We start from the raw sequence: 24,346 nt of genomic DNA on the forward strand, positions 1-24,346 counted from the left end.
AAAACGAGTTTAGTCAAGATACATCTTGGACTTTAAAAGGATTGATTTTAATACTGTAGGTCAATATTCAATGGGATGTCATGGCAGGGGAAAAGCACTCAAAACAGATGCAATCCTATTATAAAAAATGAGATTTACCCTACTCAAAAGACAAAAAGAATGGAGGATAGCTGCAGAAGCCAAGATGACGCTACAAAAGGTTTAGTGGAAACTGAGCAGGACACGGAGGAGGGGGAAGGCTGCCAGTTGCTAATAGTAATAGCTCAAAGCTCATCATGGATTCTCCTTTTCCTTCACTTTCCCTGGATGTATTTGAACAGAACACAAGGAAGCAGCAATCTCAGAGCATTGTGAGGCCCACAACCCTGAAGTCTTTTTGTTCATTGATAGAAAGTATCTTGTCAGTCAAAAATGGAAGGGAGAAAAAAAAAGGATCATGGCGTGCCATTTTACCTATGTTTATTCAATTAAAAAAAGTTCCTGCAAAGCTGCAACTTTTTTGTCATTTCTCTTTGGCTACTTAGGCTCCAGGGACAGTGCTGGTTGAGGCTAACATGAATGTTGGAGCTGGGCATGGGGTTGTGGCTCTTAAGTGCGAAGTAGCTGGGAGTAGTGCACTCGCTGGCTCGATGGAGGAACCCTGTTGAAAGATGTGCCCCCCCCCACTCCTACCTTAGCCCCAGGCCATTGCCCTCAAACCTGACCCCCTTTGTGGGGCTTTCCTTCTAATGCAGTCAAAATCTGGGCAAGGCTCTGTCCAGTGGAGTCACACTCTGGGCAAAGGCTAGGGTCTGCTCTCCTCCTGCCACCATCCCAGCATCTCTTTCCTGTTAGTTTTGGAAACAGAAATATGGCTCCCTGTCTGGTCTGGGACCGGCCAGTGTGTATATTCTCTGTTTAATTGTCCCAAAGGTGCTTTTTCAAGAGGCAATTGGGCTTTCTTTATTTTTCTTGATGAGGTTTTGCTTCTCATCCAAGAAGCTTCTTCAGTTGTGGCAGTTCTGTTTAATTATTGCAAAGATATATAAAGGAGAATATCTGTAGCTCAGGTTTGAAAGGAGAGATCCTTGGTGTTCTTTGAGTTTGTTGTTTACTTTCAGATGTTTCATTGCCAGGACTAGATGACGTCATCAGTATATTATATTATAAAGATCATAGTTGAAGCCATTTGAAATCAGAAGCCACATGCCAGGAATAGGAAAGCCCATGGGCAGCTTATGGTTTTGGTCCTACTTTGCACCCTCTCCTGAATACCTTCCGATGAGCTAATTGCAGTCCCCCACAGTAAATACTGAGTTGACGGCACTCCTCAGTCCCCCAGCTACCTCCCAATAGCTGACAGATGCTGAATCTAAACACTGCTCACAATTAAGCAATATTTATTTAGTCTGCATTACTGTAAACATGTCCTTTTCCAGTTCTTGTATTGTTATGGTCTTTTCCAGTCTCTTGATTGTTAGCAGTTATGAATTTAAGTCCTAAGATGGCACAATCCAAGTTTCTGCTAAAAATTCATTACAGTAAATCTGTGGCCCTATGTGCTGCATCATAACTCTTTCCGTGCATTTCCACTTCAGACTTCTCCTTAAGGCCAGATGACGGTACTGGATAGTTCATGAGAAAACATGCACCTTTTGCACTTCCTGTAAATAGGACAAGTGGTGGAGAAAATATGTTCAGATAGGTCAGTAGTTCTGGTAGGCTTGAAGCAATTTACTCCAGGTTTGTCCAACTAAGTAGCCGTTTGTTGTTTCAAATAAGGCATTCCTTTCCATCATAGCCATCTAAGGAATTGGAAGAAAGGTGCTTCAGGATTTCCAGACCCAGAACGGAATCTGGAAATCAAGAAATTCTCCAAGCAGGAGAATGTAGCAAATATATAAAGTGATGTCTGGATGCCCTAATTTGGTGCCACTTGCACTGCATGTAAAGGGGTATTCTCCAAAGAGAAACCTAGCTCCCTTAAGCAGCTATATTTCCAATTGCTGCCTGTTTAATGTGGTCCTGCAAGTTCTTAATGGATTAAAGGAGACAGAATAGAATGCTGTAGAATCATAGCATATAAAAGTTGATAGGGACCGTTAAGATAATTTAATCCAATCTCCTGCCCAGTGCAAGAATCTACCACTATACCTTCCCCTGGCAGTCGTCCAGTTACATACTAAAACAAAATCGATTCTCTAAAAGTCACATGGGTATCCTTAAGTAAACTTCCAGGGCTGTTGAATGAACATTAGTATTCAGGGTGAATCTTTGGTGTTGATCGTTCTTGCCAATTTAAGAGCAACAATTTCTTCCAAACTACTTTCTTCCAGATTTATTATACTATCGTTTCCATAAATATGCTTTCCCAAACATGCAGCTATCATCACTTGAAACTTTTTTTGGTGCCTGCTATCTCTAATTTTTAAATAAAAAAGATCGTAGAAAGTTCTGGCTATTTTGCAGAAATCTCTGGCTAGAACATGCGGAAGACTTCACCGAAAGGAGCACCCAAGCCAACTATGGTCAGGGATCATTACATATCTAATGGTCTCTTACAGCTCTATAATGCAACTCATGGATGCTTTTCATTAGCAGATTAAGAGTACATAAATCACTTCAATTCCTGTTTGGAATGATGGATGCATAGATACACTAAGCTCTTTGATTCATCCTTCCTTTACATCCTGCCTATACGCTCAGAAATAGTAACCATTCTGACTTATTTTTTAGCACTAAAGGGATCAATTGGGAGATGATTTTCTTGGGCAAAATTGCTAACCCAACGAGCAAAATCTTTAAATAGGCAATACAGGATCTTAAGGTGTTAAGAACGACATATGACACACAAATGATGCATTTTGGTTTTTCTTTTGAATTTAATTTAAATATATTTATAATCACTCCCTATTCGTGTATTTAATAACCTTTCCTTGTCATATTAACTTCAAGACGTCCTTGGACATCTGTGTTAAACCATGGTTCACTCATCCACAACAAGCCCCATAATTACAGTAAACCCCACTAACTAGATGAACTAGATACGTGAGCCGCAACATACAAGGGGATAAGCGAGACACAATTTGGCTTAGTCGGATGTGAAAACGCAGCTTTGACGCCTCGGATGGCCGCCCGAAGACAGATGGGCGGTTCGATCAATCTCTCGGTAGGATCGCTTGGCAAACGTTCACCGAGATCAGCAAGGGGCGCCACCCGCCAGACGCTGTCAAGACTCCCCATGGGTGCCTGAGACAGGGACAGGGAAAGGGAAGCAGGTTTTAGCCTTGCGCATGCGCGCGAGTCCTTCCTGCGAGGCAAAACAAGCGCAGGGCAAACCGGGGCCGGAGGAGGAAGGAGGAGGAGGAGGAGGTTGGAGTTACGGTGGCCTGGTTGGTTCGCACCGCGCCTGCGCGTTGCGGTGTTTGTGCATTTTGGCTGCGCGGCGGCTCCGGGGGAGGGGGGGGGGAAAGATGGCAGCGTCCTCGTTGGAGCAGAAGCTGTCCCGCTTGGAGGCCAAGCTGAAACAGGAGAACCGGGAAGCCCGCCGGCGCATCGACCTCAACCTGGAGATCAGTCCGGCCCGGGCTCGGCCTAGTAAGGGAGGGGAAGAGGGGCCCTGCTTGGCTATGGCAGGCCCAGCTTGGACACTGAACGGGTTGCGGGGGGTGGGGTGGGGAAGGGAGATGCCGCCAAGTGGGGGGCGGGAGGGACGGGGCAGAAGGGAAAGAGCTGAAGCCCCAAGGCCTGTTTCCCTGAGCCTGGAAGGAAGGAAGCTGGGAAAAGGGAAGCCCAGGAACTGCGCCTCAAGCTGGGAAGGAAAATAAGGGGGAAAAGTGGAAGGGAAAGAGGAGATTGGTAGGAAGAGATGCCTAGGTTGAGTGGAAGCCCCTAAGGTGGGCATCTCCTGGATTAGGGGGGTCCCTGAAGCCCAATGTCAGAGTTGTTCACAGTTAACCCTAACTACGAGGTTAAAGGTAAAGAACTGGCTGAAGGGGGTGTCAGCATGGACACGTCCGCCAAGTTGTTTAGTGGGTGTTGCACCGCCGTGTTTGCAATAAACGTGCTAAATGGGACACATTGGGGAGGTTTATGGTTGTCTCGCTGGAGAAGAGCCGAATGCTGGGGAAGTTTGAGGGCAAAAGAAGGAGGGGATGACAGAGAATGAGGTGGCTGGATGGAGTCACTGAAGCAGTAGGCCTGAGCTTAAGTGGACTCCAGAGGATGGTAGAGGACAGGAAGGCATGGAGGAATGTTCTCCATGGGGTTGCGATGGGTTGGACATGACTTCGCAACTAACAACACCATGGTTGTCTAATTGGTTGTCTATAGTTGGTGAACACACGAATACAGGCTGCGTTAACTTCCTGTGAAACATCAGTTGGGGCAAAGGGAGAACCTAGAGATGTGCAGATGAATGGATTATTATTATTATTTAAAAAGGACTTTGAAAGAATCACACTAAGGCTGAACGGTCTTTTGATGTAGAGGAATGAAAGCACTGGACTGAGAATGCTTTCAAAGCTCAATTGTTTGCTTAAAAATATTTAAGAGTCTCTCTGCAAGATTGGTGCCTGTGTATGTCTGAAAACAGTGAGATCCAAGTTCCAGGCTAAATATAGGATGTTTTGTATATTCTGCTTATAAGTAACAAGTCAGTTAAAGTCTTAGCTCTTATACTGCGTACTCACAAACCTTGGATATCCCCACCCCCACCCCCAAATTTCATGTTGGCTTGGTTCTGAGTTGAAATGGTGATTCGTTGCATCACAGAAAATAGATGAGTTTATTAAGTAGGATAAACATTTTGATTGAATCCAGACAGTAATCAGATTAAGTATGATATCCAGGGCTTGTTCGTTTAAGTTAAAACTGAAATGTTGTTTCATATACATTCATATTTATCTGTATTTTTATTCATTTCCAATGGCTGGACATTCTCCATTTCTTTTTGACATATTGTCCTTTCCTTGCCTAATTCTTTGTGGGCAATGCTGTTAAATATAGTATCCACACACCTGCTAATGATAGAACTGACTCAGAATATTAGAAGAATTATACTCAATTACATGACTGCTCTACAGTATTTGTGTCTGGCCAGCCAGCCCAGATGCCTATAGAAAGGCCTATAAACCCTAAATTGCTTTTCTACTTTTTTTCATGTTGCATTTAAACATGTCCATCATGTTCTAACTGTTTCTGATTTGAAAAGCTTCAGATCTTATAAGATTTATTACAAATCCCTAATATGTTTGAAGTGGGTCAAAATGTCTTTAACAATGGCAAATTATACAGTGCCAGGTTCAGTTTTGAGGCTCTTTTGAGGTAAATCCACTTAAAATCTGTTCAGAGAGAACAGGAGAATTGAGTATACAGAGAACAGAGATGGAATGGAGTATCTTGAGAGCAGAAGTGGTGAAACTGATTCAGTAGGTAAACTAAAATCACAGATTTTTCTTCATTAGACATACTAATTGAGGATCCTATGAGAAAGATTATGGTTGGACCAATCTTGTGTGGAAGGATACTATGTTCATACAATTTGTTGTGCAAATAAAATCTATATATATATATATATGTCTGCCATACGAATGGCAGTTACATGAAATATATATCCATGGCTATCCCACATACCTAAGCAAATCCCATAGGAATCTTGGAATAGGAATTTTGCTCTTGGATATCAGTTTTAGATCCAGATTGACCTAATGCTTAGTTTATTCCTGTTTAGGTTTGCTTGTGACATTCTAGAATCTTGTGTGGTTATCATTTGTGATAGCTTGTGTTGATAGGTGTCTTCAACAATGCCCTAATAATATTTCCAAAATCTGAACAGAGAAACAAATTATGCCTCCTCCTCTACTGTGAGTTTTATTATAATTGTATTGTAATATAATGTAACATAGCTAATGGTATTATGAATAGCTTGGTCTCCTACTAGGCTAAAAGATTAGGTGACCTTCTTCCTTGCCCATTGCTGCACTAGTATTTAGCAAATTTCCCTGGGATGGAGCTGTAAAATTACTCTCCTGATCAGCAGGGGGTCTGTGGGTTATTATTGGAATGATGGCAATTACAGTCATTCAAAAAGTATTCAGACCCTCTTCATTTTTGTCAGTTTTGTTATGCTACAGCCTGATTCCTCACTTGTTGAATTTAATTTTGTTCCTCATTAATCTACACTCAATACCCAATAATGAAAACAGAATTTTAGAAATGTTTATACATTTATTAAAAACAAATAAACAGATATATCACATTGATATATGTAAGTATTCAGATCTTTGCAACAACACATGAAATTTAGCTTTGGTGCCTTCCATTTCTCTTGATCATTGCTCACATGTTTCTATACGTTGATTGGAGTCAATCTGTAGTAAATTGATTGGGCATGATTTGGAAAGGCACACAACTCTCTATAGAAAGCCTCACAGCTGACAATGCATACTTTAGCAGAAAGAAAGCCATGAGGTCAAAGGAACTACCTGCAAAACTCAAGAGATAGGATTATTGCAAGGCACAGCTCTGGAGAAAGCTACAATAAAATTTTGGCTGCATTGAAAGTTCCTAAGAGCACAGTGGCATCCATAATTCTCAAATGGATAAAGTTTGGCACAACCAAGACTCTTCCAAGAGCTGGTTGCCCAGTCAAACTGAGCAATTGAAAGAAGGGCCTTAGTAAGAGAGGTGACCAAGAACCCAATGGTTATTCTGACTGAGCTCCAGCACTCCTGCGGGGAGATGGGACAGAGTTCCAGAAGGACAGCCACCACTGCAGCCTTCCACTGATCTGGGCTTTATGACAGAGTGGCTGGACTGTAGCCTCTCCTCAGTGCAAAAAACATGAAAGTCTGCTTGGTGTTTGCAAAAAAACACTTGAAGGATTCTCAGACAGTGAGGAACAGGATTCTCTGGTATGATGAACTAAGATTGAACTTTTTGGCCTCAATTCTAAACATCATGCCTGGAGGAAACCAGGCACCATTCATCACCTACCCAATACCATCCCAACAGTGAAGCATGATGGTGGTAGCATCATGCTATAGGAGTGTATTTCAGCAGCAGGGAGTGAGATATTTGTTGAGAAAAAGCTGAATAGAACAAAGTACAGGGATATCCTCAATGAAAACCTGTTCCACAACACTCAGGACCTCAGAGTGAGCCAAATGTTCACTTTCCAGCATGACAACGATCCTAAGCACACAGCCAAGATATCACAGGAGTGGATTAGAGACAACTCTGTGAATGTCCTAGAGTGGCCCAGCCAAAGCCCTGACTTGAACCTTACTGAACATCTCTGGAGGGATCTGAAAATGGCTGTCCATTGACAGTTGCTATCACACCTGACTGAGCTTGAGAGGATTTGCAAGGACGACTGGCAGAAAATCTCCTAATCCAGGTGTGCAAATTTTCGTGTCATACCCAAAAAGTCTTGAGGCTGTAATTGCTGTCAACAGTACTTCAACAGAGTACTGAGTGAAGGATCCGAATACTTATGCCAACGTGATGTTTCAGGTTTTTTTTTTCTCTTTAATAAATTTACAGACATTTCTAAAATTCTGTTTTCACTCAGTCATTATGGGATACTGAGTGTAGATTAATGAGAAAATAATGAATTTCAATAACTGTAGAATCAGGCTGTAGCATAACAAAATGGACAAAAGTGAAGGGGTTTGAATACTTTCTGAATGCATTGTATACAAAAAAGGATGGGACAAACTTTTTGCTTAGGTTGGGCAGCTTAAGGGTGGGTATAGGAGCAGGAAACATCTGGGAACAACTCACATTTCTACTTTTAAAGTCCAAAGTTCATATTTCCAAAATGATTGAAAATGGAGCCACTGAGATTCAAGGACAAAATTTTAGGTTATTTATTTAAGGCCAGCAGCTCAGATATTTCTTATTTTTGACAAGACACCCCCCCAAAATAACATAGAAATGTCAAGTTTCTGAACAAAATTCTAGTGGCCCAGCCTCTGGGTGCAGAGGGTTTACATGTGAATTATTTTAATAGTTAATTCACTGAAAACCTAGAGATGGAAGAAGCCTTGTAGAATATAAGCAATAATAGGTGCACCTAGGTTTTCTCAAATAAAATAAGACAAGAAGTATCTTAATTATATGTTTATTAGATTTATAGTTTGAATTATTTCCATAAGGTTGCATTGACCTACACAGGGATTTTATTTCATTTTATCCCCACAAACCTATGAAGGAATTATTTATGAGAGAATGATTGGCTGAAAGTCATCCAAGGAATTTTTACTATTAAAATTGGTCTGGAACCTGGGTTTCCTTAGCCCTACTCCAATATCTTTTGAAGTGAGAACAGACTTTATTGACAAATAATATTTATGAGGTGTTTCATATTGAAGATACTAACTAGAATTGTGTATGCATTTCTGCCACATCATTTTATGGTATCGTATGGCATCTACTTCACATGCTTTGAAGCACATTTTCAATTTGAGTCTGAAGTAATTCATTTCCCTAATAACTACAGATAGTTAGAGAAATATGAACATCCTAGTTTGAAATTTCTTTGGAATAATGGTTCTCAGTATGTAGAATAAACTGGATTCGTTGGAAGTTTTCTTTCTTCTGTTTTTAGTTCTGTCAGACTTGTTTGTTTAGATCTGCAAAAGCAAAATGAAGCCATTTATTTACTTGATGAATTTCCCTTGATTCTTTAGTTTTCAGTAGAGAATGTTGCATTCCAAATTTGGTTCTTATTTGTTGTCAGGCACGCACTGTATTTGTAAATGTGGATGATACTTCTGCTACTTTTAAAACCTGATAATAAATTGTTTGTATCGTGTTTTCCCGAAAAAATCTGTTTTCCCGAAAATAAGATGGTCTTATTTTCTTTTGACCCTGAAATAAGCGCTTGACCTTATTTTTGGGGAGGCTTATTATTCTTATTATTTTTGAGGTGCAGGAGGTGGTGAGCGTGGTCACCTCCTGGCTGCTGCTATGTTGTAATATTTTCGGGGAGGGCTTGTTTTCAGGGGAGGGCTTATTTTAGTGCATGCGCCCAAAAGCCCGATTGGGCTTATTATCTGGGGTGGTCTGATTTTTGGTGAAACAGGGTACTACCTACCCCAAAATAAGCCCCAGCCTGTTTTATATGCACATGCCTAATATAAGCCCTCCCGCAAAAGTAAGGTGGATGTGGCCAGCATAGGAGGCGGCGAGTGCATGCGGGCCAACACTGGCAGCAGCCGCAGCCCGCACAGCACAGTTGAGTTGAGTACCTGTGCAAGCAGCAGGCAGAGGTGTGGGGGGGAAGCAGGCAATTTGAACGCACTGCATGGGCCGCAGGAAAGCCAAGAGGTGGTGGACAGAAGCAGTGGCCGGCTGGGGAGGCTCGTCTTTGCATGGCGATAGCAGCAGCAGACAGAGACAGGCTGGGGGGAGGCAGGTGATCCAGATGCGCTGTGGGAAAGCTAAATGGCGGTGGTCTGGAGCATCAGGCAGCCATGGGAGGCTCATCTTCACGCAGCAACACTGGCAGTAGGCAGATACAGAGATGCGGGTGGGAGGTAGGTGATCTGGCCACGCAGGACTTGGGAAAGCCAAGTGGCAATGGGCTGGAGCAACGGCCAGCTGTGGGAGGATCATCTTTGCGCGGTGATACTGGAAGCAGGCAAAGGCGTGGGGGGGGGGGAAGGCAGGCGATCTGGACACATAGGCCATGGGAAAGCCGAGCGGCGGTGGGATGGAGTGACAGGCAGCTGCAGGAGGCTCATCTTCGCGTCTCTTGGCTTGCCTAGAGCCCACATTGTGCACCAGGAGTGCTTGCCTTCTGCTCTATGCATTTCAATTTGTGCGCCGACTAAGGAACTGGCAGGTTGCTGCTGGATACTGAAAGTCCCTGTGGACTTGCCGGCTCTTGTGTGTGCGCGAGGGGGGGGCATCCGGGCTGATCCTCCTGAAATCGTGTTTCCCCAAAAATAAACCCTAATTATTTCAAACATATAAATCTATAAGAGAATGATTAAAGAACATTTTGAACCAGCAATGTGAGAGGCTCATCACTAATTACAGGAAGCATTTCATTGAATCCAAGGAAGTGATTACTTTTTCATGCTGGCATATCATTGTTTGATTCATGATTGTGAAATTTATGAAACAAAAACAAAGTGTTAGTGTTATTTGTAGCTCACTCCGTCCTCCTTTACATAGCAGTAGGACCATGAGAAGCCCAGGTAATATTTTGATGAAAAGAGGTGCAAAAATCCAGAAGGGGATAAGTATTTTTTTCATATCCTAGTGAAGTGGTAGAACATGTTGTTGATGAAGTTCTAATAAATAGGTTCTGTCTGGGGAGGAAATAAGAGCAATAAAGGAATGTTACTGTGTAGGGAGCCGAAATCCACAGAGCTTAATGGAACAGTACTCATAAATACGATGAAGAAATTGATCCTGCACGTGTTTGATTAAATTGTAGAGCAGATTCTTCACTTGTTTGATACATCTCATTTTCATCTTTCTGTCCCCTTTGTTGATTTCTCCCTACCTGAATTTCTTGAATTCCTTGTCCTGAAATTGATTTGAACATGAATTATTTTCATTTTGATGATTTGACTGTTTCTGTTGTGATTTATCGTGTTTTTTTCTTCCTTTTCCCAATCCAGTTATTGTGATCACTCTAAGCCCTGCTCCCGCTCCATCCCAACGTGCAGGTACCAGAACTTTTTATCATCGCAGCTTGGATTTCTTGCATCATTTATCTAATGCTTCTTTCAACTGCATAGAATTGCCACTTTTCTGCTTCTGTTCCAAATGTGTGTCTGACCCTGCTTCTTTCCCACTGTGGTATTTTTCCTTTACTACCTTTTATCTAGCCCTAACTCATCCTGACTGGCTAGACAAAGTGATGCATCAAGCCATGCATGAAAACGTGTTTGATTGTCCACAGCTGCATTTAGTTGCTTAGCACCTTCCTTTACTGATTATGTCAAAGCACTTTATGAAAACAGGTAATATTTAAATTATGTGCATTTTGGATCATGTCTTACCAATCTTCTTTCTTAATCCTTGCCAAATGTCTCTGATGGAAAACAGCAGAAATACAGATACAGTGTATGTTAATATTTGGGGTAGAAAAAGCCACTACCTATAGGAAAACTAAGTAAGACTTTTCTAGTGTAAGTGCAATTGTCTCAAAGGGAGAACATAGTAGCAAACTGTCATTGCTGTTGAGTTTGCTTAAGGGCAGAAAATCAAGATTGTATTTTTGATTAACCGCAACTCTAGCCAAGATTTAAAATCGGAGCAGAGTATGCGAACCTTGGAACTTGACAGAATGTAAATTGCTTTAAGATTTCTAGGACAAGTTGAAGAAATCTGAGCTGAACAGTAGGCAGTATCTATAGCAATATATGAATGAGTTGTGCTTTTGGTATTGCCATTTGCATTATCTTTGAAGGACTGACTTTCTCACAACCTGTGGCAACAACTACAAATAGTTTCCCAGATTGATTCGTGTCCAAATATTCCTTGATCCCAAACATTTAGTCCCAAGAATTTTGAGAACACTCTTTGGACTTGCCTTCCCCAGTCCAATGCTTTCCAGGTGGTTCTGAATTCAAGTGTCAGGCTACGAATTATGAAATTTGCAATCTAATACATCTGGATAAAGATGGAAGTTGGGATGGGAGGTTTTAAGTGGAAATGATCCTCGCTTAACAAAAACAACACCTTTAGAAAGCAGGCATGCATGCAATGCTACCTGCACAAACAATATTTCAGAATTTCAAAAGATGAAATTGAAACTATTTTATTGGCAAAGAACTTTTTAATAGAGTTAATGAAACTGAAGATTTCAGGCCGTACTTACATAACTACAGCAGAAATTAGTAGTTGTTCTGAAGCAGAAATTAAAATCCAGTTTTTATTCATAGGCTTTCTGTGGTTTTGTATGTTGGTAGAATGTTCTACACCAGGGGTGTCAAACTTGCAGCCTGTGGGCTGTGGCCCACCCACAGTTTACCGAAGGGAAAGATGCAATATGTCACTTGACGACAATGTGATGCCGCGAATTTGATACCCCTGTTCTACACAAAGAACTACCCTTATTTGTTTTGTTTTCAGATTGACATTGTACTTTTAACAATGTTACAGTTGTGGTACCTTTTATTGAAAGTCCTGAGTTTACTTGTTCCTGCATTCCCTTATGTCCAAAGGACATACTTTGGGCAATTACATTGTAAATGTTCAGCTATTCATCTTGATTCAACTAGTCTTGCCAAATATTATCTTTGGTGTATGTAAAAGAACTTCTTCATTGTCTGCCTTGAGCTATTGTAGCTATGAATTGTGACTTAATTACTGTGGTTTTTCCTACCTGAAATGTAGCAGTCTTGCAGTGCTGAAAATACAGAAAGACTAGCATGTTTTGTCTTGGGGAAGCTTGCTTACTAATGCTTGGAAGCCCATCAGGCTGGGAATGTGTTTAAATAGATTATCATCCAGGCCTTCTCAATCTTGCTCTTACCTATGCCATTTCTTTTTTGCTTTGCCAGCTGCTCTTTGCAGATATAATCCAGCAAATTTTAAAAACTCTTTGAATTGTGAAATAGATAATATATTTACTATTTTTCTGTAGGAGCTTATTTTTATAAAAGTATTAATGCAGAATAAGAGAAAAAAGGTAATATTTCTTAAACACAATGCAAAGCTAGCCTTCCATATTGATGTCATGGTGTACAATTAAAATTTTAACATTTAAATAATATTATGTAACAGTAGGAAAAAAATGGAACAATGAACATATAAATTAGTTTGCATAGTTCAAATTTCTTCATTCAGATTAGTTTCCAAAACAGGATTCCTGGTTGTAAAATTCTTTCCCAAATGTAGAAAGAGAAGTTCTAGAGTTCTCTGCACCATTGAAAGAGAATGAGTGGCCTTCAAACTTTGTAATTTCAACTTTGCTTCATTACAAAAAAAAAAAAAGTCATGCTCATTTCTTTTATCATCCTTTTTATTTCAAAGCCATTGATATATATGTGAGTGTGAAATGCATCTTTTAATCACCCCATCTCCAACAATTAGTTGAATCCAAATTCTTCCTAACTATGCAAGTTCACTGTCCATAAAAGATGGTTTTGTTGAATTGTATTTTTAAAGCCATATAAATGTGATATGAATGTATGTTCATGAACCAAACACTTTTGACCCTTTGACCCTCTCTCTACATATATAAGTCTACATGTGCACTTGATTGGCTTAGAAACATTGTGGTTATCTAAAATAGATGTACTCAGGCGATTAAGTTCTGCCTAAGCCTAATTGTACTATTTGAGCAGCTTGTTGCAAGGTAGGTTCTTCTAACTTGAAGCTTCACCCCAGGTCAGGTAAAACCCAAATTCCTTGTTAGTTTCAGGTTTTGAACTCCTTTTATTTTAACCATTTATTATTTTATTTATTGAAATACTTGATTTCCATTTTTTCCTAATTATGGGTGGGTGGAGAGACTTCATTAAAAAATACAACAACTTGTTATTGCAGAAAAATGTTGAAACTGTAATGGCCTGTTCTACACCTCCCAAAGTAAAGGCAAAGAGTATCTTGTCAGTGAATTAATTTGCAAGCAGATTGGTAGGGAAGGAAATCTTGCTTTTACCACTAGGTGGAACTGGCAGAATCACATTCGTTTTATCTCAAATATATTGCTAATCATTATCTTTACATTTGAACCTGGATTATCATATATAGGAAATCATACTTGAAATAACATAGTTCTAAAATTAGCCTTTCTTAATAGAGGATTGAATGAAGCAAACTGTATTTCTTATTTATAAAGGTATTAGCTCTTTGAGGCTTGATTGGATTACTTCTGCTTTGGATAAATACATCTTAATGAAACAGGTACAAGAAAACATTTATTTGGATCCTTTTATTATATTATTCTATCCCTACTTTTATAGAAATACATTTGGGGCAAATTTGGCCAACTATGAAAAGTAAACAGGTTTACACCTAATTAGCACTCAGATGGAAGATAATTGAGAAATGGTAGTAGGCTGCTGCACTTTATTGCCGAGAAAACTATATTGTGAGAAATTTGTAGTCTCACCAAGAGCTGAGTTTCATTAAAATAAGGTTTTAAGTTTGTTTATGCAGAATATTGTTACCCGAATACCAAAGGAATCAATAAGTATAGTGAATAGCATTTTTTTTTGGATTAAAAATGTGAATTTTCTCTATTTCTGATACACTTATAAGTTGATGTCAGACATTTTTTTCAGTAGTCATTTTTTAAAATACTGGTTATTAAAAGTCTAAAATAAGATCTTGGTCCAAGCTGTTCTGGTGGTACTGCCAATATTCTGGTGGTATTGCCAATGCTGTAAATTAGTAATGGAATAAAGATAGTTCTTAACTTATGACCATAATTCGAATTGGTACGTTCATTGTTAAACAGTGTGGTTGGTAAATGAAGTATCATGTGACTGCATCAAATTTTACTATCTTTTTTTGCCATGGTTGTTAAGCAAATCATGCTTGTTAAGTGAGATACCACCTACAGTTGCGAACAGTTTGTGACCTTCTCTACTGGCTTCTCCAATGACTTTGCTTGTCGGAAGCTGGTGATCACCTGATTACGGGACATTGCAACTGCTGTAAATGCAACCTGGTTACCAGCCACCTGTATTAGGATCAAGTGGCCATGGAGATGCTGTGATGATCATAAATGTGAGGACTGATTATAAGTCACTTTTTCAGTGCTGTTGTAACTTCAAACAGTTGTTAAATGAATGGATGTAAGTTGAGGATTGACTGTATGGATTTTAGTTATCTGCAGACAAATATAACATTTTGATATAGAGTTATTGCTCTTTGAACTACAAAATGATATATTAAAATATTAATAGTTATACGTCTTTTTATCTGTGACTACTTTCATTTATTGTATCAAATAGCAATTGCTGATTGTTAATTGCATTCCATACATGCATTCCAAAAAAGAATAGGGCAGGAAAACTGAATGGTTTGAATTTGTGGTATTAGCATAAAGGTAGGAAGGCTACTTTTGCTTAGCAAAATTGCTTTTTAGAAATGTAAACAGGCATAAATAGAAGGTTTGTTAGAACTCTGTCTGTAATGTTCTTCAGAACGATCATATATGTAGTCCTAGACTTGTGGTCGCAGTTGGGACAGAACTTCGGTTGCTAAGTGATGTGTTCATTTAAGTGATTTGTTCTGATTTTAGGAGATTTTTGCCATGGTTGTTAAGTGAATTATGTGGTGGTTAAGCAAATCCAGTTTCCCCCATTGACTTTGCTTGTTGGAAATCCCTGGGAAGGTAAAACAAAATGACAATCATGTGACCCCATGACACTGCAGTTGTCGTAAGCACTTACTGGTTGGCAAGTACCCAAACTTTGATCATGTGACTATGGGATGCTGTGACAGTTGTAAGTGTAAGGATTGGTCATAAGTAACATTTTTCAGTGTTTTGTAAATTTGATCAGTTGTTAAATGGTTGTAAGTCAAGGACTACCTGTACACATTTTTGTTATCTGCAGTAAGTAATTTGTTTTAGGAGAACAGACAGAATTTGCATTTAGGGAAGACAGCAGGAAAAGTACAGTATTTTAGGAATTTTGGGATAAAAGTGAAGAAACAAGATGTAGTAGAGGTACAAACATTTATAAAGTTGTTTTGTTTTGTAATTTTGGCTGTTAACAATTTCATTATCATTCAAATACGGGGCTACTTTTCACATTGTACCTTTATTCAGATGCTATTCGATTTTTGCTTAGAGAGACATTTAGATCACGACACTGACTAATTCTATAATTTTAAATAATCTATAACAGAGTCATAAGCTGTTTCCAAAATTATCTTTGAAAAAATATATTATAATATTTATCTAATTCAGCTCACATAAATCCATACAAAAGAAATTGCAGAGTAAATTCCAAGTTCAACACCGTTCTAAGATATTGGATGTTTTCCATTTCTGTTTTTTTGTATAGTGATTATCTTAAAATTTTTCATGTTTTATCAAGATTTTCAATAGTAAAATGGCATTAGAAAGGGTGCCATCTGAAAGCATGCCCTGGGTCACCAGAGCAAATTCAGTGCAGTCATGAGTTATTGACCAATTTGCTTGAGGAATTCAACATTATACACTTCAGAGCATATTTTTCATGGAAGGACCCGGCTTTTCTTGTTTTCTACTAGTAACCTATTTTCCCTGTAATACTCAGTGAACAATAAAATGTTTATCTTTGCAGAAACCTACAAGGAAATGGAAATTATACACCAGTAATTAATTTATATTGTCCTGATTTTCAGAATTTCTTCATTTTTATCACTACATTCATAGTTCACTGTTTCCACAAAGGATAACAGCTGGTCCTTATAAAAATTATCCCATCACAGTGTCCTTGAAATGCAAATGTTGAGGGAAGTAACAGATCACAATTTTGGCTAGAGGTGAGAATAAAATTAAGCCTATGCTTAATATTTCCTGTAGCCTTATATTTATTTTAAATAAATATTGATGGTGGGATAATGAACTACGCAACAAACTGGCAAGAAGGAGAGGAATTTTTCAACTTATAAGAATAATTATCTCTACATAGGAATGCCTACAAACTTTGTTTATAGAAAGGCAGATAATTCCGCAGCCTTCATCTCATTTTGAAAAGTTATCAATTTATATTCTCTATGTAAGTGATTAGTCTTCTCCTCAGATATGCTTTTTTTTAGAGCATTTAATTTTGCAGTCAGAGCTTGGTACTGTAATGAAACACTATGATTGTAAGCTGCCCAGAGTTACCTTAAGGGAAGATGGGTGGCCAATAAATTTTATAAACCAACCAACCAGCAAACGAATCTTAAGTACCAGGAAAGACCAGGTAAAAATCTTTGTCTCTAAATGTAGCAATAGGCACAGTTTGTGGAGCTTATTTTTATTTAATTCTAAATGTTCATAAGTACCATGGATGCCAAGTATGCCAGTGGTAGTTGGTCATTGCAAGTTCATTTTGGTAATCTGATGGCGATCAGTCTCAGGCATAAGTATAATTTTAAGTGAGCCCCAAACTTTGAGACAATGTCTTAAAGTATCATCTTCAGAAATATTAAAAAAACTTCAAAAGCATTTATCCCATGAGTGATGAATAATGGTTTTAATAATGATGATGACGGTGATGAAGATGATAATGATATGGTAATAATTATATGGGAACTATGTTACTGTATTGCAAAATGTTGAAAACCCATAGATTTTCCTGTACACCGCTTGGAGAGTCCAAGCAATGGTTAATTCAGTCTGCTTGCCCTTAGGACTGAGGAACTTTTTTTCCTTTAGCCACACCTCCTGGTGTAGTCACTCCCCAGAATTATTCCTCAGTCAGCCCGAATCGGATGCAATTAGCTTGAGCTCCTAGCTGAATTAATCCTTTTTTTGGCTTGGACTCTCTATTTTTACTTTTCTTTTTTCCTAAAATCTCCCCTATTATTGTGTGCCTTTTTCCTTCTTCATTGCTGCATTTTCTCCAGCAGATTCTTCGTTCTTGAAGGCCAGGAGGTAAGTCGGAAGGTGGGGGGGTGTGCTCCTCAGCCGATCCGAAAGGGACGGCTTTGGAGGCCTGCCGCTTGTCTTTTAAAACGACGCGGCTGCAGCGGCGAGGTCCAGGGATCCCCAGGCCCCTCGTTTTTTATTTTAGATGAGTTTTTTTCGTTTCCCCGGCCTGCTAGAGGACCTCTGCCGCAGGGAGGAGTGAGCGATGGTCGCCATCGAGGCGCGATCACTCCTCCAGTCTACCTCTGCCCCCACGCTGTTGCGGCGGCCATTTTTAGGCGCGAAAAGTTCACGCTCTTTTCTAGCCGCCATTGCGCTTCAGCCACGCTATGCAGGAGACTGCTGGAGGTGGCGGGGCCTGGCAAGGGCCTCCAGGCCGGACCCACCAGCCTCCATTTTCCTATTTTTGCGAGCGGTGCTGGTTCCTGGGCCATGCAACGGTCACCATACCGGCCCAGGGAGGAGACCTCTGTAAGGTGCAGGCCAAATCTATTTTTTCGCTTAGTCATTCTCCTCCCTGTTTCTCCTGCGGGGCCTTGCACCCGGGTGCAGGCCCCGATCCTACTCCTGGGCCATCCGACTGGTTTTTTAGGCAGGGGCTTTGTATTTTTGTTGGATACTTTCATATCTCAAGTGAATTTTACTCAATTCAATTATTAATCCTTGCATTTTTTTCTTTTCCCCCCTGCAGCAGACCAGTGTCGCTTCTACTTCTACTGCCTTGTCATAGCATTGCACCATCTTGTGTGGTCATTGACTATGGACCTGCCCAGTCCCCCTGATTCCCAAGACACTAGGTCTGGCCTCTCCCAGGCCCCTAGCAAGGGTTCCTCCTCGTCGGGGAGTGGGGGTGCGGGCAAGAGTGGTGGTGGGGGATCTGGGAAACATTGTTCCAGAACCCCATCAGTGGCAGAGGCCAAAGATGCTGAAAGGCGCCAGCGGGCCCTTGACAAGCAGTTTGAAAAGGCCAGACGCCAGGCAGGCAGGGAGCCATCCCATTCTGGATTTTCCCCTTCTAGGGAAGATCTCCAAAGGGTCCTTTCCGAGGAAGTGGAGTCCCAGGACCTATCCCCTAATAGGTCACTCGCAGAGCCGGCTTCCCCAGCTCCCTCCTGGGCCTGCGAACAAGCCCCTCTCCCTGGGGATGCTAGCTTAGACGACATGCCAGGGGAGGCTCACCCTCCTCTTGAGGAGGCCCTAGATCCCGATTCGGATCAAGATGAGCTCCCTCCCCGCATGCTGGAGCTGATGGCACGCGCCATTGCTAAGGGCATTACCGAGGCCATGAAATTTAAGGATCCTCCTGCAGTGGCCCCTAAGGGTTCCGGATCCGGCCAGGTCGCTCCCCCTCCATCTAAGCGAGCTCGCCACCCCTCCCTGGAATCTTCTGTGGTCAGTGAGGCCTCGGCCATTGAGGACCCTGACCCAGAGGCCCTAGGTTTATTAGACGATGAGGACCTCCCTCCCGAGGCCCCTGCCTTTGCAGGCCTATTTAAACCCGGCCTCTTCAAATCAATCCTCCATAAGGTCAAGGCTAACACCAGGGTGGGGATCAAGCCCAAACCGGCCGCACCTATGGCGGATTCGACCCCAGTCAACCCCAACGCGGTCATGTTTGACGTGCCCACCCCTCAACAGGAGTTAGTTCCCGTTCCTGGGTTATTCCTCGATCTCATCCAGCGCCAGTGGGCTCAGCCAGCCACGCAGTCCTCTCCCAGCGGAGTGGACAAAAAGCTATATACTATGAAGCCGGCACTGGAGGACCTTCTGGCCCTACCTGCTGTCGACCCGCCCATAGCTGCCCTCACCTCTAACTCCTCCCTACCGGCCGACCTCCTGGAAGGCCTCAAGGCGGAGGACAAGAAGGCGGAGAAGGCGTGCCACAAGACCCACCTTGCGGCCGCCTGAGCCATTAGGGCTTCTTTGTCTGCGTCCTTCTTCAACAGGGCCTCCATGATTTGGCTGCGCGAGCTTCTAGCTAAGTTCCCGGCAGGAGACGTCCGTCTCCACCAGGATGTGTCTAAGATAATTGCGGCCTCTCAATACGCTGCTGACGCATCCGTCAACGCCACCAAATTTGTCTCCAGGGCCCTGGGGTCCAATATCACCTCTCGCCGTCTCATTTGGCTCCGGCATTGGCAGGCGGACCAGAAAAATAAGTGGAAATTGGCCTCTGCCCCCTTCAAGGGGTCTAAATTGTTTGACGAGTCCCTGGACCCTCTCCTCATAGAGTCCAAAGACAAGAGGAAGGTCCTTCCTTCTCTTAACAAGAAACAGGACCGCAAGGCTGCCCCCTATCCCAGGAGGCAGTCCTTTCGAGCCTCCGAGCCTTCCGCTTCCACCTCCTCCTTCTCTCCCCACAATTGGTCTTTCGGACAGCAGGGGGACAGATCCCAGGACAGGCCGGCCTTTCGAGACAGGAACAGGCAGCAGTCCGGCTTCCGCAAGTATAACCGCGGTGGGGCCTCCAACAGGGCGTTCCGTAAGTCCAAGTGACTGCCCGAACTCAGCGCCCATAGGGGGTCGGCTCCAACTATTTGCCTCCCATTGGGCCCAGACCACCGAGGACGCTTGGGTCCTCCAGTTAGTCAGGGAAGGCCTCTCCCTGGAATTTCTGTCCCTTCCTCCCCGGAATTTCATACGGTGTCCCACCCCATCCTGTCCCCAAAAGAGGGAACGTATGGACCAGGAGATCAGGCACCTTTTGGACATCAGGGCCGTGGAACCCGTCCCACGGGGCGAGGAGGGGAGGGGGTTTTACTCCATCCTCTTCCTGGTACCCAAGAGCTCGGGGGTGGGGTGGGGTGGAGGGCCATCTTGGACCTCAAGAGCCTAAACAGGCACATAGCCTATCGGAGGTTCAAGATGCAGTCCCTCCAGACCATTCTGGCGGGGATTCGCCAGGGAGATCTCCTCACCTCTATAGATTTAAAAGAGGCATATCTCCATATCCCTATCCGTCCCCAGCACAGGAGGTTCCTGCGCTTCTTTTACGCCGGTCGCCACTTCCAATACAGAGCCCTTCCATTCGGCCTCTCGTCCGCTCCTCGGACGTTTACCAAAGTTCTGGCGGTGGTGGCGGCTCAGCTAAGACGCAGGCCCGTAAGGCTCCAGTGCTACCTGGATGACATCCTTATCCAGTCGTCGTCCAGGCAGCAGGCCTTGCGGGATCTTCAGATCACCATGAGGTCCCTAAGAAATCACGGCTTCTCTCTAAACATAGAGAAGAGCCACCTCATTCCAACCACCAGACTGGTCCACCTGGGGGCGGTGATAGATACCAACTTGTGCAGGGTTTCCCTCTCCTAGGACAGGTTGGAAGGTCTAAGGTCCATGACCCACAAGGTGATGCACTTGAGGCAAGCTCCAGTGGTCCTTCTGTCGCAGCTGCTGGGGAAGATGATTTCCTGCATCTCCATCGTCCCGTGGGCCCGTCTACACTCCAGGGCGCTGCAGTGGCTGCTGCTACCACATCAGAGGGCCTCCAGGAGCAACTCGACCATGCTGATCCGCGTCCCACCGGAGGTGAAGAGGTCCCTCCGTTGGTGGGTGTCTCCGGCGACCCTCAAGGGCCACCTCTTCAAGGAGCCCAAAAGGCTGATCATCACCACAGATGCCAGCCTCACTGGCTGGGGGGCCCATATGGGTCACCTGGTAGTACAAGGCAAGTGGTCCCAAGTAGAAGCCAGCTACAGCATCAACCTGCTGGAGCTGCGAGCCGCCCGACTGGCCCTATGCCACTTCCACCGATCTGTCCATCGACGCCATGTGCTCCTGATGACAGACAATGTGGCCACCAAGGCGCACATCAACCGCCAGGGTGGCACCAGGTCCAGAGCACTGATGAGGGAGGCGGAGTCCCTGGGCCGCTGGGTGGAGTCTCACCTGGAATCCCTCCGCTCCAACCACATCTCCGGAGTGGACAACACCCAGGCGGACTGGTTGAGCAGGGCAACCATAGATCCCGCGGAGTGGAAGCTGGACCCTCATCTGTTTCATCAGCTGTCCAGCAGATTCGGCGCCCCGGCAGTCGACCTCTTTGCGTCCAAAGGCAACGCGCAGCTCAGGCGCTTCTACACCTGGTTCTTCACCCCGGGGGCGGAAGGCACGGATGCCCTGCGTTGCAGGTGGCCCCGCAAGCTGCTGTATGCCTTTCCTCCTCTACCTCTCCTTCCTCAATTCATCGCCAAGGTCATCGCGGAAGGGGCAGAAGTCCTTCTAGTAGCTCCACACTGGCCCCGCAGGTCGTGGTTCGCCGACCTGGTTCACTTGTCGGTGTCCCCTCCGTGGCGCATTCCACCGGACCAGATCTCCCTCAGCCAGGGGGCCGTTGTTCATCCGGAGCCCCAGTGGCTTCAGTTGGCCGTCTGGCACTTGAGGGGGACCAACTGAAGGGCGAAGGTTTGTCAGACGAGGTGGTGAGTACCATTCAGGCGGCTAGACGTCCCTCTACCACGAGAATTTACGATGCGTCCTGGGCCGCCTTCGCAAAGTGGTGTGAGGAGCTGCACATCGAGCTGACGACCGCATCTGTTTCCCGAGTTCTAGATTTCCTGCAAGGAGGTCTCAACAAAGGTTTGGCTCCAAACACACTTCGGTGCCAAGTGGCGGCTCTGTCCACCGTCTGGTCAGGCGACCCTCTTTTACCTCTCAGCAAGATTCCGAGGGTGCGCCTCTTCCTCAAGGGAGCCTCTAATCTCCGTCCTCCCACTGTTCATCGCTACCCTACCTGGCAGCTGTCCGTGGTCCTGCGAGCTCTCTCCGCTCCACCCTTCGAGCCTCTCCGCACGGCGTCCCTTCGCCATTTGATGCTGAAGACAGCCTTCCTTGTCGCCATTACATCCGCTCGTCGGATTTCCGAACTGGCGGCCCTGTCTGTCCGCCAGGACCTGTGCGTCATCCACTCCGACCGAGTCATTTTGAGACTGGACCCGACCTTTATCCCAAAGATAAATTCGTGGTTCCACAGGGCGCAGGACATTGTCTTGCCTAATTTCTGCCCTCACCCGTCGCACCCGAGTGAGCGCTCCTGGCATTCTCTCAATGTTAGGAGGGCCTTGAAGGTTTACATTGCTCGGACTGCAGAGTTCCGGAAATCGGAAGCCCTCTTCCTTTCCTTCCAACCAGGTTCCTTGGGGAAGAAAGTTTCTTCATCCACGATTGGCAGGTGGCTTCGAGCCTGCATTACATCAGCCTATGAGTGCCAGTCCAAAGCTGTCCCGCGTGGCATCACCGCGCGCACTACTCAGAGCGCGGCCACCTCTGCGGCCTGGGCCACTCAGGCCTCCATACTAGACATCTGCAGGGCCGCTACGTGGTCCTCTCCATCACCCTTCGTGCGACACTACAAGTTGGACATTTTCGCCTCGGCTGAGGCGTCTTTTGGCAGGCGTGTGCTCCAGGCGGTTGTGTCAGAGACCGAATCCCGGGAGCCTTCTTCTGCCCACCCGGATGGACAATAACTTGGGTATGTCCCATTGCTTGGACTCTCCAAGCGGTGTACAGGAAAATGACCATTGGCTTACCTGAAGGGTCCTTTTCTGTACACCGCGGGAGAGTCCAACCCACCCTGGCTTTTATGCCGGGATTCGGGTTCTTCGTGTCAACAGAACATCATCTTGGACGCTTCGCTCCATCCTCACGTACTGACTTTATCTAATAATTCTGGGGAGTGACTACACCAGGAGGTGTGGCTAAAGGAAAAAAAGTTCCTCAGTCCTAAGGGCAAGCAGACTGAATTAACCATTGCTTGGACTCTCCCGCAGTGTACAGAAAAGTACCCTTCAGGTAAGCCAATGGTCATTTCCCACTCAAATTTATTTTGTTAACCTCAACGTTAATATTGATTCCCCCCACCCATTTGGGTGCATACATGTCACTCAGGATGGCTTTAATGTGACCTTATCTGGTATTTCAGAAATATCTGTTCTCCAGAGTGCCAACTGAAGAATCCAAGTATCGGTTGACTTCTACCTTTCTGCCCAGAGACTGTGTTGAAAAGTTTTAGCCACGACTCCCCTGCTTGTTCCGAGGCCCAGTTTTTCAACTCAGTCTTCCCCTAAAGAGACAAAAAACTTTGCCTTTGGTTCTTAACGGGCCAGAAGTTCTTCCAGACTTGGATTCTTCCATCGGTCACTCTCAGTGGACTTGCGAACAGCTAGGAACTTGTCTTTGGCTGGATTTTGAGGGAGCTAGGCTCCGATTCCTCGAGGGCTCCTCAACAATGAGATTTCAGCCATGGGTGAGTGCACTGGTCCCCCGGTCTGCCGGCACAACCGCCACCACCCTGAACTACTGGGCTTAGCCCTGCGGCTTTGTAGTCCCTACCTGTACTGGTTGGGGAATACTTCGTGAGGCAGTTTATCGTTTCCCGCTGAAAAGCGTGAGCCACAGGGGAGCGTGCTGATCACCATCACCACCAAAATTCCCCACAACGGCTCCGGAGTGATCTGTTTCTATGTGACTCAAAACCTTTATATTTTGTCATATTTTTATATTAAGTTAACTTATTTAAAGTAGCTATGTCCCATTATCCTAATGGTATTTCTTAATTTCTGATGTTGAAATTTACCCTTTCAAATATAGCAAATTATTTTTATGTGTTTTTAAAAAACAAATCTATTCAGCACAGGGATGAGCAATTGCTGTTTGTTGCCTCTTAATAGTTGCACGAAGAATGGCAAATTAGGGCAAATAACATGAATAGAAAAAAAATCTACACTTATGGAATAGGCATGTTGAGACTTAAATTCTTTTTGACAATCAGTAATCAATGGCCTTGGGTTTCTGTTACTTGTAATGTTGCAATCCTAAACATACTTA

General features: G+C 43.8%; 1 protein-coding gene across 2 annotated transcripts in view; it reads left to right on the top strand.

Annotated features, from left to right (window-relative positions):
- The first annotated feature begins 3,406 nt into the window (after window positions 1-3,406).
- The window catches only part of MAP2K7 (mitogen-activated protein kinase kinase 7), a 52,045-nt gene continuing 31,105 nt past the window's right edge, over window positions 3,407-24,346 (top strand). The window contains exons 1-2 of one of the 2 annotated variants that reach the window (XM_081934112.1): window positions 3,407-3,576; window positions 10,617-10,664. In XM_081934112.1, coding sequence (XP_081790238.1) covers window positions 3,453-3,576; window positions 10,617-10,664 — 172 coding nt within the window. In that variant the 5' untranslated portion in view covers window positions 3,407-3,452. The remainder of the gene's footprint in view (window positions 3,577-10,616; window positions 10,665-24,346) is intronic. The other variant, XM_081934113.1, reaches the window with a different exon arrangement.

The sequence above is a fragment of the Natrix helvetica genome, assembly GCF_964273705.1.
Source record: "Natrix helvetica genome assembly, chromosome: 1".
NCBI classification, from domain to species: Eukaryota; Metazoa; Chordata; class Lepidosauria; order Squamata; family Natricidae; genus Natrix; species Natrix helvetica.